The sequence below is a fragment of the Peromyscus leucopus genome, chromosome 7 (assembly GCF_004664715.2).
Source record: "Peromyscus leucopus breed LL Stock chromosome 7, UCI_PerLeu_2.1, whole genome shotgun sequence".
NCBI lineage: Eukaryota > Metazoa > Chordata > Mammalia > Rodentia > Cricetidae > Peromyscus > Peromyscus leucopus.
The window spans coordinates 93,007,563-93,028,466 of NC_051069.1; the positions used below are offsets into that span (position 1 = coordinate 93,007,563).

Consider the following 20,904-nt stretch of genomic DNA (forward strand, 5'->3'; position numbering starts at 1 on the left):
ATTCTTTTTTAAGATTTATTTATTTATTATGTATACAGTGTTCTGCCTGCATGTATGACTGCAGGCCAGAAGAGGGCACCAGATCTCATTACAGATGGTTGTGTGCCACCATGTGGTTGCTGGGAATTGAACCTAGGACCTCTGGAAGAGCAGCCATTGCTCTTAACTGCTGAGCCATCTTTCCAGCTTCAACACTAGCATTCTTCACCACTCACTAGTGACAGTATCACTAGTGACAGCTTCATTAGTGACAATTTCACTAGTGACAGCTTTGTTTCTCCAGGTCCACTCCTCATCCCCCCTCTCCCCAGCTAAGTCAGCATGATCTGAGACCTGGAGATTTTCTTTGTAATAAACTCTTCTCAATATCCTCTTCTGTAAGATTGGAATTTGTAGGTGTGTGTGTGTGTGTGTGTGTGTGTGTGTGTGTGTGTGTGTGTTGCACAAGAAGAATCCAAACCCTTGTTATAAAAAACAGTCTCTCCACACCATACTCTGTAAGTAGTATTTAAACAATAAAGCTGAGACACAACAAACAAACGAGTGTGACTTCCTTGGCAGAGCATAGCCCTGCAGGTTGGCAGTCCCCTGTAGTCCCAGCACCCAGGAACTGAGACAAGAGGCTAGCCGAGTTTCACATGAGACCCTGTCCCAAAACAAGCAAACAAACAAACACAGCTGGGCACGGTGGTACACATCTTTAATCCCAGCACTCAGAAGGCAGAGACAGGTAGATTTCTGTCAGTTCACAGCCAGCCTGGTCTACATAGTGAGTTCTAGGACAGCCAGAACTATGTAGAGAGACCTTGTCTCAAACAAACAAACAAACAAACTCAAAACAAGCAAACAAAACAAACAACTCCCCCAAAAGACCCAAAGCAACATCAAAACAGCTAAGTGTAGTGCTGAATACTACCTAGTGAGTTGGAGGCCAGCCTAGGGTATAATAATATGAGACCTTGTTCAAATAAACAACACATACACACAAATAAAATAAAACAATACATTTAATAAAGAGCAGAGCACTGGGAGTAATCCTGACTATACCCAGGAATAATTGTATTCTCACATGATACAGTAGATTTTAAATGTTGTTAAGTTAGTGGTTGAAACATACTATGAACTTTTAAAAAGAGGTATTCCATAGAAACACTAAATATCCCTGTTCCAGTGAGGAACTGCAGGTTAAGATTTGTGTGTGTGTGTATGTGTGTGTGTGTGTGTGTGTACGTACATGCATGTGTGTGGACATCCTGTCCCTATGTGTGCTTGGACCCATGTATCCATGCCTGTATGTGCAGATGACATTCTTTGAGCTCAGAGCTTCTCAACTCAGCAAGGACTATGTCTAGGCTTTCTTAAGTCTACAGTGGGACAGTCTCCCAACTCTACTACATTATTGCTTCTGACCTCAGTCAAGTAATTTTGCTCTATCAAAACCTTTAGAAAACTAAAACTACATTATTAAAGGTCAGGAGTTTCCACAGAACTAGTGATGATTGCCATAGGAAGAGATCTGAGATCACGAGAACCCTCAATCACACACTCCTTTATGCCTTAAAGAACATTTCCCTTGCTATTTCTTGTTTGTTTTAGAAGGGGTCTCCCTCTATATGCCCTGATCTAATCCAGGCTGGTTTGAATTTGCAGTGATCCCCCTGCTTCAGCTTCCCAAAGACTGGATTGCAGGCATGAACCACCATACCTGGATTTCCTGGCTACTTTTACTATGTTAATCCTACTGATCCATGAACATGGGATATCTTTCCATCTTCTGATATCTTCTTCAGTTTTTTTCTTCGAGGACTTGAAGTTTTTGTCATACTAGTCTTTCACTTGCTTGGTTAGAGTTACCCCCAAAATATTTTATATTATTTGTGGCTATTGAGAAGGGTGTCATTTCCTTGATTTCTTTCTTCACCTATTTGTCATTTGTATATAGGAGGGCTACTAATTTTTTTTAGAGTTAATCTCATGTGCAACCACTTCACTGAGTGTGTTTATCAGCTGTAGGAATTCCCTGGTAGAATTTTGTATGTATACTATCATGTCATCTACAAATAACAATACTTAAAAACAAAAAAAAAAAACAAGCAATCCCTATGAATCCACTGCCGGCTCCTATGGTCAGTCTGTATACAATTAGTATTTAACTTACAACTTTATCACTCTTAAAAATATAATGTTTAAAAAAAAAAGAAAGAAAGAAATCATGTTTTACTGCTCTTCACAAAAGTCCTTATAAGAGTTCTTCCCCCCAAACCCTCCCTGATCAGGCCCCTCCTTCACCTCAATGTCCTCAGGTGACATTCTTGCTAAATGTGCTTACCTGCAGGAGCCCTCCTGCTAGCCCAGCCCCAGGTGCCTTTGGCCTGACTTTCTGTCTGCTTTGAATGCCCAGTGTCTGCTGCTTCTCCTGACACACACACACACACACACACACACACACACACACACACACACACACTCTCGATATTCAGGCTTGTTACAAAAACAGGAGGAGCCTTTCTCATTGAGAAACCCTTGCACAATCTCAACCCTTTCTTACTGTTTTAGTTCCATCTAATAGTTTCTGGTTGTGTTCATTAGAGATTTAAAAAATATTACTTGTTTCCTTCTCTTCCATACTAGTTAGTTTTCTCATTGCTGTGACAAAATCCCCAACAATAATACTTAAGGAAAAGAAGGAAGGTTTTGCTTTGGCTCTTGGTTTGAATGTGATCTGTCCTGGCGAGGAGGGCACGGTATTGGGAATGTGAAGCAGATGGTTACATTGCATGTGCAGTCCAGGAGCATAGAGAGGGAGGGGAATGCTGATGGTCAGTCAGATTTCTCTTTTCTAAACCCTGCATTTATCCAGTCTAGGACCATGGGCCCTAGGATGGACCTGCTGGCATTCAGAGTGTGCCTTCCCTCCTTAGTTAAACTTCTTGGACATGCTCAAGGAGTGTCCCTAGGTGATGCCAGAGCTAGTCAAGTTGATAACAGAGATTATTATTGCAGCTTCCTAGGAAGTCCTTGGAAGCAGAATCCCTGAAGAAACAGCCACTGTCTAGAATACAACAGTACACAAATGGAGCCTGGGTTGGTTTTCCTTCCTCCAGGCTGGTGAAAACATCTTCCCAGCCCTCTGGTTTCATGAGAGCTTTTGGTTTTCATTGCCGTGTAGCAACAAACTATGCTATGCAACCCTGCCTTCTTCCTTCCTCCCCTGCCCTCAGTTTCCCCTTCTATCATGCCAATTTCTGCCTCCAGTTCAGAATAGTGAGTCTTCCCTTGGACTATGCTTGAGTTTAACAAACCACCATGCTGTCCTTTCAGGGTTAGAACTCAAGACAGCATTAGAACTTTGGGATGACTTTGGATCCAAACTCCAGTGCTCACACTCACAGACAAGTGTTTTAACCACTGAGCCATCTCCCCAGTCCCATCTTCTCCTTTTAAGGAACTGAGAAAGAAATCCATTGGCAGATAATTAGAACATAAGACAGTTTGGCAGAAACGATGTTTCCCGTAGATGGATGCCCTAAGAGGTAAGAGGGAGAGTCAGCTGTGAAAAGAATCAGTATGTAGCTACATCTTGCCCTGGCCCTGAGGAAGATGTGAAAGGCCTAAGCAAGATCATTCTCCAGGGCTGAGGAAGAGCAAGAAGCCTGCAGGAAAGGGAAGTGGTGCAAACCGTGTGTTGCATTGCGTGCAAGCTGTAAACAGAAAGCTCTCGTATTCTGGTTAACCAGGGCATGTTTCAGACCCCAGCTTTGTCAACCACTGCCCCAGTGACCTCGAGAAAACAACTAAACTCAACTCTCAGTTTCTCTTTCCAGGTAACAACAAAGCCATTTCAACCAGTTAAGAGCAACACAAGAATTGCATGTGTAGTAGTATATGTGAGCTCAGAGCACACAGGGTGTCTTCAGTTCATGGAATTTCTTATTATGTTGGTTACTAGTGTTATTCACACCCACAACTGTCCCATATGCTTCTTTTCCTGATGAAAGTAGTTTGCAGCCCCTATGGCATTACCCACTGAGCAAAGGAAAACGGCCCTCTCTTTCAAGAAGCATGCCTATTAATATCTAATCATCTCCTCTGATGTGCCTTTACCTAAGAGCTATACTTCTTTTGCCTTTGGATTTGGGCCACTCTGCAAACTTGACATGTCTAGATTGGCAACCTAAAATGTTTTCAGCCAAATACAGTCTCTCTAATGAGGTCACGGCTCTGAAAATTTTTGAGATGTGTGGACAGACAAGTAGAAAGAGATGTCTGAACCTACAAGCTTAGACTGACCTCCTGCCTGGCCAGCACCAGCTCTCAGGACCATCGGTTTCCAGCACACATGTCTATAGAAGCTGATGGTTGCCAGAGACATCTGCTGCTCCTGGGCGCTCACAGCTAGGGAGCCACATAGTGAAGGAGAAAGAGCAGAAGGCTCTTTGAGAGAAGAGAACCACTTTTTCTCTTCCGGTGGGCCATTTTATGTAGTGGCTCTCTTTACAATCCAAGCCACAAGTTCTGGATAAGCTTCCAGAATAGGATTTATTGAATGTTAGGCCATTAAAGGCAAGGTCTAGGTCAAAACAACACAAAACAACAACAGCAAGAACTCTGACTCTCATGTAACACTAAGATCATATGATATGGCCTTTGGGTAATTTGGAAGATTCAGTATGAAAAGTCAAGTGCCTGGCATCCGGTAGATACTTACAACCTATTACTTACACTTCAATTCTACTTCAAGTGAAGTTTAAAAAAAAAAAAAAAAAGGTGAACAGGTCTTGCAAAGTCCATGCCTGTAGCCAAAGGCATCGTCTAAAGACGAACAGTGAGGATGAAGGCTAATCGAATGTCTCTCCCAACCAGAAGCCATGAAGGAACTGAATGGACCAGTATACTGAGCAATACAGCAATAGGTTTTGTGATTCTGAATCACTCACCAATGCATGCTTCTTTTGTGTTTATTGGGCCAAAGCCTGAAGCTAGGAAGAAAATGGACTGAACTTAAAAGATATATAAATACTTACTTGATTTTTTTAGAATAAAAAGAATGAACTGGTCACGTGAATGGTTAGTATATGGAGATTAGGGCTTGTCCCAATGATGCATGTACTCCTCAGAGAGGCCTAAGTACTTTTCATGTATTTCCTTAAGCCTCGTAACAACTCCATGAGGCGTTATTGGCCCCATTTCCAGTGATGACTCACAGACTGGTGTAGTGGCTCACCTCGGGCCACACAGCTAGCACCGGGTTGAGCTGACATTGCAACCCGAGTGGTCTGACTCTGGGGTCTGCACTTCTTGCTACAGTGCTTTATTGTATGGTGCTGTCCAGAACCGTGTACATTACTTTCTAACATCCTCTACATATTTTACCTTCATCGCAACCTCATCTCTCCAGTAACCCAAAGTGGAAATCATGGGGTCATTAGCTATTCACCATTTCCTGTAATATTTATATCCAACCCACTGGATTCTGTTTATATCATTTAAAACATTACCTCTGCTTTCCCATTCTACTGTATTCTGATCCAGTTGGGTGGTCACAGTGCTTTCTTTGTCTGAACTTTGGTGTGACAGCCCCTCTCTGTTTTCACTCCTAGCTTCTCTCCACAAAGCAACTGGATGCATGGAACTGAATGTCCCTCAAGAAAAAAAAAAATAAGCTGGAGTTAATAGGCGGGGAAGACATGCATGCAAATGAGCTACGTGGCTGGTCTACGATGCTAGAAGAGTTCCTAGCGGTCTAACATCTGTCTCCTTTCTTTGCCCCTATTCAAATAACAAGTTCTCTCATAATGAAGGGTCTTCTCAGACCTCGAGGACATTATGATAAGCAGCACAAGCTGGTCACAAGAGACAACTATGGTTCAGTTCTGAAAATGAGAGGCAGCTGGAGGAGTTGAACTCATAGAGACAGAAAGCAGAACAGTGACTTCCAGGGCTCTAGCTGGTATGTCCAACCTTCTGACACTGTAATGAGACACTGCTTTCTGCAAAATAAATTGTAAAATAAATTTAGGTGAACGTACAATGTTGTGTTGGGTCGCATTCATAGCTATCCTTGGTCAGAGGCTGCTCATGAGCCAAAGGTTGGGCAAGCCCGGGTGGAGAGGGCAAATGAGGAGCTACCATGTAATGGGTATGAAGTTTCCATTCTGAAAGTTCCAGAAAGTTGCATGGAGGTGGTGAAAGTCTGGGAATACAGTTACACTGTTGAAACTGACTCTTAAAGACAGTAAACTTTAAAATTAACTAGAAATCATTTACAATTTAACCAAAAAGTTAGAACCTTCAATTTTAGATGGTGACTCTGTTGAGGAATATTCCTTTACACTGTGTGAAGATGTGTCACTGTGATTGGTTTAATAAAGAGCTGAAGGGTCATTAGCTAGACAAGAAGAGGTTATGAGGGACTTCTGGGGATAGAGAGCTCTGGGAAGAAGAGAGAAAGAGTAGCCAGTGGAGGCAGAGGGAACAGACATTCAGGAGGAGAGGTAAAAGCCACGAATCATGTGGCCACATGTAAATGAATAGAAATGGGTTAATTTAAGATATAAGAGCTAATGGGACAAGCCTAAGCTATCGGCCAAGTTTTCATAATTGATAATAAGTCTCCATGTCATTTTTTTTTTTTTTTTTTTTTTTTTTTTTTTTGTGAGCTGGCTCAGCCCAAAGAAAAGTCCGTTTACATGACTCCCAGCAGCACTTAATGTTGGACTAATTTACACTTCCATATCTAAATCATGTCACTTGATCCTGAAGATGACCTTGTGAAGGCGGAAGCTTAGCCATGGTTGTGATCCTCAACTTTAAGTTCAGGGAATGTGAAACTCAGTTGTTCTCATTAAATGGCCCTGTTTCTGCTCCCAGACCTGGTTAACAGTGGTGGAACTGAGTTAATAAAAAATTCTGTGCTGTTCTAGGTATCACTTTCAACTTCAAACAAAAAGCATTAGGAAACTAATTATGAGACCGGGTGCTAACCCTTGAGGAGTGGGAGTGGAGAAGATGGGTTGGTCCTGGAAGTATGCAATGGCTAGCGTCATGCACAGGTCCAACCTTGATTGGTAGGTTACTCATCCCACTGTAGAGACAATGTGCACAGGACTTGGAGGATCTTTGAGCCAAGAATATACTATGAGTCAGGTAAGATTGCAGAAATAAGGTCAGCCCTGAAGAATAAGAGGAGGCACCAGATTGTGAGTCATTACCCCTTTCTTTATAAACAGCCAGAAGAGCAACATAGAATTTTTGTCTGTCTGAGATCACTTGATTTGTGGTTTTTCTCTCACTGAAGGGAGAGATGCTTTACAATGGCATTCTCTCTTTCTGATGGAATAATATGATGCATGAGATTATTGTAAAAAGAAAGGCAAGTGAGCGTGTGTGGGAAATGAGTAGGTATATGGGTGAAGCAAGATTGACCCTGAGTGATAATTACCAAAGCTGGCTGCTGCGTACACTGAGACTCAGCATACTTACTCTCTTCTCTCTACAGAGTTAAAAATATCAACTCTCTACAGACAGTCTAGAGAGGTGGATGCCATATTCATCCCCAGAAGCAGTTTACTAAGTAGACTCTTTCCCTGAAATCTATAGTATCTGTTAAAGATGCACTTCATCTAACAGTTTAAAGAGACCTTTCAACCATTTAAACCTGTATTAGACTTAATTCTTTTTTTTATCCAACTGTTAATAAGTGATCACAATTATTACAATTCCATGGGAAATACTTTCATAAGTTTGTTTTAAAAGATCATGTAAGATCACTGGGCTGTGGAGGTTCACATCTTTAATCCCAGCACTCGGGAAGCAGAGGCAAGTGGATCTCTGAATTGAAGGCCCAGCCTGTCCTGAGTTCCAGGACAGCCTGGGCTACAGAGGAACAAAAGGTCATGTAGGGCTGGGGAATGGTTAGGTAGGTAAAAAGGCTTGCTGTGCAAGCCTGGTGCGTTGACTGCAATCCTTGCTACGCAATGTTGGAAGAAGATATCAGCTCCACAAAACTGACCTCTGACTTCTACATGTATTTCCATGGTGTGTGTGTATTGTATGTGTGTGTCCAATGGAGTAGTGGGCCAAGGATGTACTCCTTCTTGGCTGTTTGCCTGGCACATATGAAGCTTTGGATTCATGGGCTCAGCCCCAGCCCTACAAAAATAAATAAATAAATAAATAAATAAATAAATAAATAAATAGTAAAACAAATCACAGGTAACTGACTGTTCATCAGCAAGAACAAGAACCAATAATAGTCTCCTTCCCTTTTTGCCACAAATGGCTTTTCAGAATTGAAGACTTATTTTTCTTGGACTGTGGAGGAAAAACAAGGAAACCATGTACAGCCTCTGAGTCATGGTAATGCTACAAACCATGCAGGCATCTTAGACCAGTTTCAGATTCTGGGCTACACGCAATCAACAGAAATAGCTGGAATCTAGTGATCGTGGGCATGGTCAAGGGCGTCAAACATGTAGGTTTGAAGCTGTTTGTCTAGCTGTGTGACTGTCTTCAAGTTTCCTAACTTCTTTTACTCGTGTCTTCATCTTGAAAATAGGAACAAGTTTGTAGGGGTTTTTGTTTTGTTTTCATTTTTTTGAGACAGGATCTCACATAGGTCTTGCTGGCCTCACACTACCTTTTAAGATGACCTTGAAATTCCGATCCTGTTGCTTTCACCTCCTGAGTAATGGGGTTATTAGATTTGGGGCATGTACTACTTAGAACTCACAATATAGCCCAGGCTGGCCTTAAACTCACAGAGATCCTACTGTCTCTGCCTTCCAAGTGCTGGGATTAAAGGTGTGTGCCACCAGACCAGACAAGTGATTCTTCTATTTGTTCTCTTAATAAACTTCTGAGGATTTCTCTGAATGTTCAATCTAACCATTTATGTACAATCAAATAGCCTCTATAATCAATAAAAAGAAGAAAATGATACTTTATGGCTTATATCATTAGAGAGAAGTTGTTTTGTTAGAAGCCAAGGAAGTTATATTAAATTATTTAATATTTATAGAAGGAAGCCACTGTAGGAAAAATAGTTAATGTTTGCTTTAGGCAGTATTGGTTAATTTTTGAGTTGTAAGAGAGTTACCTTTGTAGCTTGGTTTTTCTTTAAGGAAGAGTTAACTGGTAGTCTTGGAACATACTTTAACTGAGAGTGGCGAGGTAGAAGGGACAGAAAGGAAACCCAAACCATTGACAGCTGCGGCAAGTCACCTGGGCTGTGGGTAGAACTCAGAGAGCTGCTGCTGCTTGCAGCTAACTGGAGTTCACCCTGGGGCCTCAGAGAAGACTGTCCTTCAGCCCCCTGGGTCCAAGCACAGTATGACAAGAGTGACAGGACACAGCACAGTTCCACACTCCCCATGCTCTTCTAATGACCACATTGGCAGGGAGCTCATGCATGCAAGGGAAAGAGTCGTTCGAATGGGTGTCCCACAGAAGGTACGAGGTGTAATGTTGCTTTGTCAACACAGAAGCCTTGCAGCTGGCAAATGGTTTGCAGGGAAGAGGATGGCGCTTCCTTGGTTTTCTCCTCTTTTGTTCCTGACTCAAAACCAATAAAAATTTACTGGACTAAGAATCACGATTTATGTAAAATTCAATATTTTCTGTAGAAAGAGAAGAATGTTCTGAACAGCTCACACTGGCAGGAGAGGAACAGCATGTCTAAGTGTCAAGTAAGAGATGTCCTTTCTCTAAATCATGAAAATAGTTTCTCAGTATTCTTGCAGTAGGAAAACACGCTTATAAATGAGTCAAATTTCACTATATTGAATACAAAAATGTAAACAGCAATGGAGGATGTGAAATAAAAAGAGAAGCAGAAGGCTGGAAGATGGCTTTTCCAGAGGTCTTGAGTTCAATTCCCAGCAACCACATGGCGGCTCATAACCATCTGATCTGAATGCCCTCTTCTGGCTTGCAGGCATGCATACAGACAGAACACGGTATACACAACAAATAAATAATTAAATAAATCTTTTTTTTAAAGGAGAAGCAGAGAGAGAGAGAGAGAGGGAGAAAGAAGAGGAGAGAGAGAGGCAAATCCTGTGAACTTTGAAAATGCTCTTTCCATATGTTTCTGACACTCAACTGTATATGTTTCTTCCCTGACACCAGGCAGCACATAGCTGTCTCCTTTTTCATTCATGGCTTTTCACAGTTACTGTATGTAGGGAACATCACGGTTTTAATGATCAACTAAGTCATTTAATCTGAGAGTCACTCCGAAATTCTGTGTTCAGTTTCTCTTGTGCTACCAAACACACACAACAAACCTGCTCCAGTTTTGTTAGGGACTTAACTTCAGAAAGCGACTGTTCTTTGATTCGAAAACAAATGATCACTAGATGGAAAGGAGCCAGGCTAGCTCCTGGCATATGAACAGCGTTAGCTGTGGCTTCCTGTCAGTCAAAAGGAATCGGAGCAGAGGGCAGCTGTAAGGTAAAGAAACATTGCCCTCGACGGCAAACGGGGGATGCTGTCTTCCTTAAAGCAAGCTTGCATGACTTCACTTTCTGAACAACGTCTGGTCTCAGGCAGATAACAGAAAGGAAACACGAAAGGTGACATTTGGTTTCTCTGTCTCTCCGGTAACAGGAAAAACAATGAGAGAAGTGTACTTACCAATATCACAAACTTCAACTCCTTGGCTTGGCCTGCGTCCAGGCGGAGAGACAGCAGGAGCAGGCAGCCAAGGCTAAGACTTACTGTCCTGGTCAGGTGCAGAGGGACAGTTCTCATGGTGGGAGAGAGCTGCTTCTGGCAGCTGTAGGAGGTGCTGCACTCCCGGAGGCTTCTGGAGGGAAGTGCCTATTTAATCAAGAGATTGACAGGAAGGCGGAGCCACATTCTCCCCTAGTAGGATTTCAAGAAGGGTGGGGCAGGGCTTGGCATGCAAATAATGCCAGGTCATATGTGTGTTCCAGATCCCAGCCTCCTCCACTTCAATTAGGACTCTGAGGCCCAGAGCGGGCACAGCTGGAGCAGCTCAAGGCCTCCACTCCAGTCCAGCCTTCCCCTTTTCAGCTCACCTTTATCTCTCCCACAGCTGGATGGTGATGCTGTGCCGGCTTGGGGGCAGCCCTTTGGGAAGAAATCCTTGCTGCCTCTGGAAGGCTTAGGCTTCAGCTCTCGGTGTTTGAGGAAGCCTCAGCTGCGGGCATGTGTTGACATGACGAGGCTTCTTCTCCTGCCAAACGTGGTGTGTGGTTGTAAACTCTCGGGTAGCCAGTAAAGGGAGTTGACAGTGGCAGCCAAGTGAGGATGGGGATATGCTGAAGATTCTCTTCATGCCTTAAGGCATATGGGGTCATCTGTGGCCATGCAAAGTGGGGTTTGGAGGTCCCTTTTAGAAAAAAAATACACACAAACAATAACAATCAGCTTACAGCTGCCACCCGAGTGCCTAAAAAACTCGTTAGGTCACAGACGGAAAACAAATAGCAAAAAGGAGCTGGCAACAGGACGATTGGGAGTTGGGGGAAAGTAAGACGGGCCTCGAGGTGAATGCGAGCGAAATACATTATGCACATGTATGAAAATGTCACAGTGAAATCCATTATGACGTGTAACTAACATATGCCGGTAACACACACTAAAACAATGAGACAAACTAACAAGCAAGCAAACACACAGAAAAAACACAAGCCAAACCAAAGAAGCCCACACTGCTCTGCTTTGTTGACAGTCATCAACTTTGGTTATGAACCTTCTGGGGGGGGGACACACCCTTGTCTCTCTAGCCATGACCTCACTGGGACTCTAAGGAAGGAGACGGTATGCAGTGAGGAAACTTGGCTTTCTGCTTTTTCCCACCCTGTCAGTCTCATCACTGGCCGAAACAACACCTGCTGGTGAGGCGTGGTAAGAACCTGCAGGTGAAGTGGGTGGAGCGGAGCGGACTGCTGTGATGTTTCCGCCCCAAGGATCTAGGAAGAACAATAGTTTGCCCACAACATCCTCAGCATTTCATTAAATTTACCAGGACAGCTGGGTGCACCGCCATGTGGTCATAGGAAGCCCTGGAAGGCGGTGTGTGGGAGAGCTGTGGTTCTTCTAGTATGGGGAAGTAGGAATTTGAGTGTGTGTGGTAGGATTATGCATTTAAAGGGATATGTGCTCTTCTCTTTGCCGGCGGTGTTCTCCACCCAACAGTTTCAATGCTGAGAAGATGGGTGCATGGCAAAGAGGATGGAGATGGAGACTGCCCAGCATTGTGGTTTGCAATGCCCGGCCCCTCAAACCCCTGTGTTTTGACACACAGTTTCCAGCTGGGGTTGCTGTTTTAGAACGTTGTGAGCCTAGCAGCGAGAAATGGGTTACTAGGGGCGAGCCTTAAGGTTTTATAACTGGGCACCAATTCCTGCTCACTCTCTGCCTCCTGTTCTATCAAGATGTAGAGTCTTGGCTGTGAATTCCTGCCACAGTGGAGCCGCCTGCCGCAAAGATGGACTGCGGCTCCTTAACACTTAAGCCCAAACAAACCTTTCCTCTCGCGGGTTACTTCCTGTCAGGTAAATGGTCACAACAAGAAGAAAAAGCAACTGGCACATCCAGACCAGGACAGACATGAGTTGCCATAGCAATCCCTGCTGTGTTCTCCTAGTAACAGAAAGGAATCTCCAACAGCTACAGTTCACACAGGCTTAGTCAGCTCCCGACTCTTAACCAGTGCTGGATCCCTGATTCTGCTGAGCATCTGAAGTTCTCAGGTGCCAGCATCATCTCCTTCTGTCTCCTTCCTTGTTCCATGGGTCCTGCTGGGAACTATTGTAGTTATGGCCTTTGCCCTTCCTGAAAAGGCTGTGGTTCGATGAGCTCCCTGTTGTCTGGACTGTGTAAGCGTTTCTGATCCTTGCTTTCTCTGTGGTGTACCTGTTGGGTTTTCCTATCCCTCCCCAATGGTAACATTTTAAAAAACATTAAATATTAGCCTTTTTGTCAAAAAACTGCAAAACTTCCATTTACCACAAGGGATACAAATGTGTTTATCTTCCCAACCTTGTAAAACCTTTATGCAAACGTTTAACCTCCCAACCCCCACCTGGTGAGACTTTTGTTTACATAAAGGCCCTGCTGCATTCCCACACTTAAGTGCCTCTCCTGCTTTCCTTCATTTCCTTCGCACAGATTCTTTTAAAATGAGGTGTCTATGAAGACTGTGAGATTGGACCCAGCCAATAGGGAAAGGCAAGTCATCATCTGAGTTAGACTGAAAATCAAAGGAACATGCCCCCATGTGCTTGCCTTTGTGAGTACCGTGCTCTTCTCACTAGTACGCTGTTGCCTGGTCCAGACACTTTCATTGGAGCAGGATTTCTTTCTTTGTGACCCTGAACGCATTTCTAACAACATCAAGAACAAAGCTTTCTTAAAGGCAGAAGCAGGGGAAGGCTGCTGGCATACAAACAGCTCAGCCTCAGTTTCTGTTGACTTAGGTAGATGGCTTGTATTCCACTTCCATCTTCGTCGTTACTATGTCTTAGACCTTGAGCATCAAGTATAAGGAGAGAAGGATTAAAATTGTACCTGTGGAGGGCTGGAGTGTTGGTTCAGTGTTGAGTTAGCTGCTCTTTCAGAGGACCGTTGTTCCATTCCCGGCATCCATGTCAGGTGTCCCATAATCATTTGTAACTCCAGCCCCAGAGCATCTGATGCCCTCTTCTGACTTCCACAGGTATCCTCCCCCCGCCCCACATCATCATCACCATCATTTGGGCTAGAGAGATGGCTCAGTGGTTAAGTACATTTACTGTGTTATCATTCCTAGCCACTTTCCAGCTACATGACTGAGCATGCGCCGTCCAGCAGTCAGGCAAAATGCTTAGTCACTCCAGGGCCTTACGTCCTAGTAATCTGTGTGCCTTGTGGTCACATAATCTATGCACATATGTGGCATAGCCACATAAGCCCATACGCAAGGTGACCTATAAAAGCAGGCTCACCCACTCCCCAATCCTTTCCACACTTTCATTTCTGGCAGGCCTACTTGCACATCTCCCCTTTCCCTCCTCTAATAAAACTCTTATAGCGGATTCCATTGTACCTGGTGTTTTCCCTCCCTGGTAAATAGCACCACAAATAAATAACATCGGTTGCTGTAACAAAACAGGCTCTCTGACGGGGGCCTTTTTCTATCTCAGCTCCCAACACGCTCTACTCACCTGCCCACATGCTCCTAGCTGTGCAACCCAAATCTAAGGAACCCCTCACTACTGCTTTAGACCCTGCTGATGAGCCCCTCCTTTCCGACTTGCCGCCTTTCCAGCCTCCTGCTCCTCCTTCTCCAGTGACTGTTCCTTTGGCTCCTCCAGCTCCTTCCCCCTCTCTGATATCGGGCCACTGCAACCACCTGACTCTGGCCCCCACCTTTATTTCTTCTGTCACTCATTCTCAAGCTGCTAAGGAATCCCACCCCAGTCAAACCAACCCGGTGGCCATCCTCCCTTTGTGAGAGGTAGTGGGTGGATGGACTGGCTAAGGTTCATGTCCCTTTCTCACCAGCCGAACTCTGAGATTGAAAAAAAGTGGGTTCTTATACTTCTTACTCTACCTCCTTTATTAAGCAATTCCAATATGTTACCCGATCTTATAATCTCACCTTCCATGATATATACATGATCCTTACTGACAACCTACTTCCGGAGGAATGCTGATGAGTTTGGGGACAGGCTAGGATACCTGCAGATGAGGTCCCCAGACTAATGCAGCACATACTCCCAGAGCAGAAGCAGTTCCCGACTGGGACCCACAATGGGATTATAATACCCCAGGTGGCACTCTAGCTAGGGATCAGTTCACAACCTGCCTTTTAGCAGGTCTTTGTAAGGCTGCCCTCAAACCAGTAAACTATGAAGAGCTTCAAGAGATAGTTCAAGACAAAAAAGAAAACCTGTCTCAATTTCTAGAATGACTTACAAAAGCCCTCTTCCAATATACTAATCTAGATCCTAAGAGCCCAGAGGGCAGACAGCTCCTTATGACCCATTTCTTTTCACAGTTTCCCCAACATTAGGGCCAAACTTTGGGCATCAGATGCTATGTGATGACAGTCTTAGCACTTACGTTGGTGGATGTGAGGGTCATTTATACATTCCAAAGGACTTACCTGACAAGAATGTTATATTACATACAGAGGTGGGAACTAAATCATTGTTAAAGGACCTAAAGATGGACCGAGATAAATCCTGCTCTGAACCTGCAACATTCCAACTTCTACACATCAGTGAAGTCCTAATAAATCAGCCTGTGAAGGCACAGCTTCTTTCTGGAAAATTTCACTCACATTACTATACCCCAGGTAGCCCTGATGCTTTCTAACCACCTACTCGATTGTCCCATCAGTGTGTCTAAAATGTCCTGATTGATGGCTTTCTTCATTCTGTCTCTAAAGTTTAATGAAACCGTTACCATGTTGGACTGGAATTTGGGGTACCTTGAAACTGTTCCTAGGCTCAAATGGTCACTCATACTTGATTCCAGAATAAACCATCTCTTATCCTTTTTGAGGCAAGAGCTGTATTTTTGCCTTAAAAGTGAGGCTTGTGAACAATGAGATGCTTTTATATGAGCTAAGGCTAGCAGTAGTTCCTATGATTAGAATGCAGTACAGTCTGCAGCACATGTTCCTCCTACTGCTTATTCCTTCATCTGTCGAGTGCCAACCCTGGCTAATGCAGTGCTAAGAAGTCCCATCACTGGAACATGCTGGGATTTTTGGAAAGTGTGTGCTCAGATAGAGATTTGCATACGGGAAGCTCATTGAGGAGGCTCTCATCAACATGAAGGGGGGGAGAAAAATAATCAGGGCTGGGCAGAGGGAGGAGTTGGACTGCAATGTAATGTCAATGAAAGTCAAGCTGCCCCTGCTAGGTATTCTGATGATCTTTTGGAGTTGTCCTGAATTGGGGTAAGGGAGCCAAGATTGTTTTTACCTCTGAACTAGCCAGGTTTCAGCTGGGTCCTGAGAGGGAGGGTGGCCCAGGTAAGGTGAAGGGAGCTCCTCTGACAAAGCTGTCCTCAGATAGGGCCGAAATTGAGTGAGGTGAAACGATTCCTTAAGATATGAAGAGGATGGGCTGAGAAGATGGCCCAGTGAGTAAAGGTGCTTGCTGCCAAGCCTGATGACCTGAGTTCAATTCCCAAAACCCACATGACGGAAGAAGAGAACCAACTTTTTTTTTTTTTTTTTTTTTTTTTTTTTCGAGACAGGGTTTCTCTGTGTAGCTTTGCGCCTTTCCTGGAGCTCACTTGGTAGCCCAGGCTGGCCTCGAACTCACAGAGATCCGCCTGGCTCTGCCTCCCGAGTGCTGGGATTAAAGGCGTGCACCACCACCACCCGGCCGAGAACCAACTTTTGCAAGCTGTCGTCTGGCCTCCACACACAAGCTGTGGCATGGGTGGGGCCACACAAAAATCAAATGAGTAAACAAACAAACAAATATGTAAAAGATCTGGGGGGAATTAGTTAATATAGGGTATAGGGTAGACGTTTGGGTGATATAAACACCAATCTATGGCAATGAATAAAAATTCATAGGAAACACTTTGATGCTCCTAGGTAGATCAAGGGCCGTAACAGCTCTAAGTACTGCTTGATAAGGATATGGGCTGGGGCTGCAATTTATAGCTGTTCATCAGGTGGGGATGCTGCCTACCCTGTCTGGATGCTGATAGTCTTCACAGCTATATTATTAAACTCTTAGCACCTGAGAGACATTTAGCTGACTGTAGTATTGATTAGCCAACTGTGATTATAAAGGCACATCATTACATCTGCAGCTTGGTCTAAGGTGAGCTGCTCCCAGTCAACATTTAATATAAGGTGGGTTTAAAATAAGTGTTCTGCCTTTAATCTAGCTGTGTGTATGAGTTCATGTGTGTCAGATGGTATATGTGTGTTTGAGTGTGAATATGAATGTGAGTGACAGTACGTATGTCTTTTCTCTTGTCCATAACATAACATACATTTTTATTGTTTAGTGTTCTCAAGTGTCCCTACATATGACATTAAAGTAAGGTGCATATATCTCAGGGAACTCATTACATATGCAAATACCTAAAAAAAAAAAAGAAAGAAACTAGTAAAACTTTTACTATATATGTATTTTTTTAACTTTAAAGTGGGGGGTTGCCAGTGGAAATTTGTTTTATAGCAAATTGTTTTTAAATTTGATATTGGGGGGGCATAAGAGGAAGTAATACATGTAATAGCGTGGATGAACCTGGGAACATCTAAGGATGCAGCCACCAAAGACCACATACTGCATCATTCTACTTACATTAAATGTGTCAAATAGGAAAATCTTAGGAGACAACAGGTAGGTTAGTTTTCGCCTGGGGAAGGGAGGGAAGTGTCAGATCCTGGGGTGATAGTCAAAGGGCGTATGATCTCTTGGGCCGTGTGACAATTCTTTGATGCTTGCCCAACACTGAAGGTACTAAACCCACTGAGCTGTTCATTTGAGATTGGGTGAATTGTGTAGCATGTGTGTTATATGACAGTAACGTGGCTATGAAAATAATTTAGAGCCGGGTGGTGGTGGCCCACGCCTGTAATCCTAGCACTTGGGAGGCAGAGGCAGGTGGATCTCTGTGAGTTCGAGGCCAGCCTGGTCTACAGAGCAAGATCCAGGACAGGCACCAAAACTACAGAGAGAAACCCTGTCTTGAAACCACCTTCCCCCAAAAAAGATAATAATTTAGTACACAACCAATGAGAAAGTGCGTATGAAAGTAATTTAATGTATAGTCAGCATTCTATTTTATATAAAGATGATAATAGGAGCATGCATGGATAAATATATTTTGTAGAGATTTAACACTGATGGAAATCATGATAGTAAGCTGGGAAAACAGTGATCCATGTTGGTACGTGAAGACCAAGGATGCTAAGGTTATCTGTTGCTTTGAAGCAAATAAACACAAACTTAATGGCTTAAAATGAACTGTAATTATCATCTGACATTTTTCTTGGGTCAAGAGTCCAGGGATGTCTTAAAAAGGGCTCTGCTTAAGGCCTCTCCCAAGGCTGCAATTCAGTGTCAGCCAGGCCTGGGCTCACCTCCCAGGTCATGTGGTTGTAGGTGAGATTCGGTTCATTCCTTGCTCTCTGGGTCCCTCCAATAGGGTAGTGAGGTTCTCTGAGCGCACCAGCCGAGAAGGCAGGAGAGAAACATTAGTGATCATCTTTCTAGTAATTCTTAGACTTGACCCTATGTAAAAGTCACCTGGAAAGCTTACTGAAACAGGTTCACAGCTGTCCCAGGAATCCTGAAACAGTAGTTTGGATGAATACCTGCCAGGACTTAATGGTGCCGGAGAGAATATGAAAAATGCCAGCACTGTCTATCCAGTCTTCACTTAAAAAGGATGCCTGCTTATCGTGGCTTGTTTAAAACCAACTTTCTAAAGTTTAGTCAGAGGACAACTTGCAGAAACAGGTGTTCTCCTTCTGTCAGGGGGTCCCAGGGATTGAACTCGGGGTTCCAGCCTTGGTGGCAGGCGTCTTTGCCCACCGAGCCATCTTACCTGCTGTGAACTTCCCACCCCCATTAGTTGTTGTTGTTTTTTTTTTTTGAATATTCAAGGTCAGATCATTTATTTGTTCCTCTTAAAGACTTATTTTTGACTGAACTCAGAAGCAGAAGCTCTTAGTGAGGACAGCCTATATATCTTGGAAGTCTGTTCCTGGTGGTTTTCTTTGGCTTCCTTCATTCTTTTGGCCAGAAGTTTTGCTGCAACCTTCTTGTTTTTCTTGGTGCACTGTTTCTTCAGAGCAACGCGTAGGCGTTTGTGTTGCAGGACGTGGAGTAACAAGATGCTGACTCATGGGTGCTTTGGTCTTGGGCTTCTTGCCTTCTTGGTTTAAGGGCTTTTTGATGACATATTGGTGACATCATCTTTTTTTTTTTTTTTCTGAGACAGGGTTTCTCTCTGTAGCTTTGCGCCTTTCCTGGAACTCACTTGGTAGCCCAGACTGGCCTTGAACTCACGGAGATCCACATGCCTCTGCCTCCTGAGTGCTGGGATTAAAGGCGTGCGCCACCAACGCCCGGCTGACATCATCTTCTTTACAGAGATTGAAAAGCTTTCTGATTCTGCTACCTCTTTTGCCCCCCTCCCCAACTGTTGAGGCATAGTAGTGTCTATCAGTCCTGAAATATCCTTCTGTTTTTACATTAACCAGGTTGAGAACACTCAGATTGGCATCCATAATGTACTCACAAACAGACTTGCATTTTCTTCAGGTCTATAACAGTGGTTCTCAACCTGTGGGTCATGAACCCTTTGGGGTTACATATCGGATATTTAAATTACAATTCATAATAGTAGCAAGATTATAGTTATAAGTAGCAATGAAAATAATGTTATGGTTGGGGGTCACCACATGAGGAACTGTATTAAAGGGTTGCAGCATTAGGAAGGTTGAGAACCACTGGTCTAGAACAAGAATGCCTTATTCTCAACAGCAGGTGCACTCTTCCATGTGCTAAGATGTCCTGTTTCATGGGGGAAACCTTGTTTGTCACCCCCACCATGGATTCTGACCACATAACCCCTACACTCTTCACCTAGAGCATCAGCAGCTACTTCTGTGGCCATGCCTTTCCTATAGAAAGTACGACGTTTATGCTCATCATCCCCTTCAATGAACTTCTCATAGCCGATGGCTGGGGAGGAGATATTCAGCTTCATCTTGACACAGCTGACTGCCACAAGAAAGAGGATCCATTATTTATTTTTTTAATGCTTCTTAGAAACAGTCATGTTGACATTAGAGTTTTTCGACATCCCCTGAATTTGGTGCCCAGAGTGAGTGGCTCATTTACCTTCCTCTGATTCCCAGCCGTGACGCTAAGGTTTGGGAGACGGGCCATAACTGCTTCTGTTTCCTCTTGAGATGAAAGGTTCTAACTTTTCCTAATCTCTCTCAACAAGAAAATGCAGGCTTGGGTGAGATGAAGCAGACAGTAGGCAATTGTTCTGAGGCTCCTGGATGGAAGGAAGTATCGGCTTTGATCTCTGAGGCTGAACAAAGCTGAGGGCAAGTCACCCCCTGGATTTGGCCTACAGACAGCTGTCCTCGTACACTTTCCTGTTTGTAATAAAAAGGTCCAAGCACATTCTAAGTCTTATCGTTATACTCACAGAAGAATGAGTACCACCCCCCACCCCCCGCCCGGCCAAAGGAGCCTCCCTTTACAGCAAATGGAGACTATCATAGAAAACCACAACGGAGTACATTGCAGAGATCAATGGATCATGGGAAGCCCAGACCCAATGTTACATCTACATCAAAGCTGCTGCATTTACAGATCAGAGGACATTGGCAAAGAGTAGAGAAAGAGCTGGACTACCAGGATCCCCTGGGAAAAGTCTCTCCTGGAAATGGCTGTATAAACTAGCCTGGTACAATGACAATATCAATAGACAAGCTAACAGGGAAGGAGAAAATTCTCACTAGGTCCCACCCTTAGACAAAGAACTACGGTAACCAGCGGACGCTGAGAGGGGCCTAAGCCTCTCCCAGGGATGAGCCCCCAAGTCAGATATCTAGGACAAAGTGGTCAGCCCTGAAATATACACACAAACAACAAAAAAACGAACTCAGCAGATTGTATTTATAAATCTGTGACATTTTATATGTATATAAAAACAATAATAATAAAAGAAAAAAGGAGCTATCAATTAGAGAGTGGGGGGACATAAAAGGAGTTAGAAGGGAGACTTGGGAGGAGAGGGAAGGGGACAGTGATGTGATTGTATTTTAATTAAAAGTGTGTAGAAAAGGGTCTAAGTAACCTGAGGGAGCAGAGCTCATGGTGACATCATCTAGGAGTTCTGGAGACACGGACAGGGTTCTGCAGCTCTGAAATTATGCAGAACAAACCA

At 43.8% G+C, this 20,904-nt stretch overlaps 1 protein-coding gene and 1 pseudogene across 3 annotated transcripts in view; both read right to left on the reverse strand.

Moving 5' to 3' along the window:
- The window catches only part of Acp3 (acid phosphatase 3), a 50,007-nt gene extending 39,185 nt beyond the window's left edge, over positions 1-10,822 (reverse strand). For 2 of the 3 annotated variants that reach the window (XM_028869898.2, XM_037207888.1), the window contains exon 1: positions 10,636-10,822. In XM_028869898.2, coding sequence (XP_028725731.1) covers positions 10,636-10,752 — 117 coding nt within the window. In that variant the 5' untranslated portion in view covers positions 10,753-10,822. Of the gene's footprint in view, positions 1-5,498; positions 5,643-10,635 lie in introns of all 3 variants that reach the window. The other variant, XM_037207889.1, reaches the window with a different exon arrangement.
- A 7,803-nt stretch (positions 10,823-18,625) lies between these two features.
- LOC114693571 lies at positions 18,626-19,707 on the reverse strand (annotated as a pseudogene).
- Between the last annotated feature and the right edge of the window lie 1,197 nt (positions 19,708-20,904).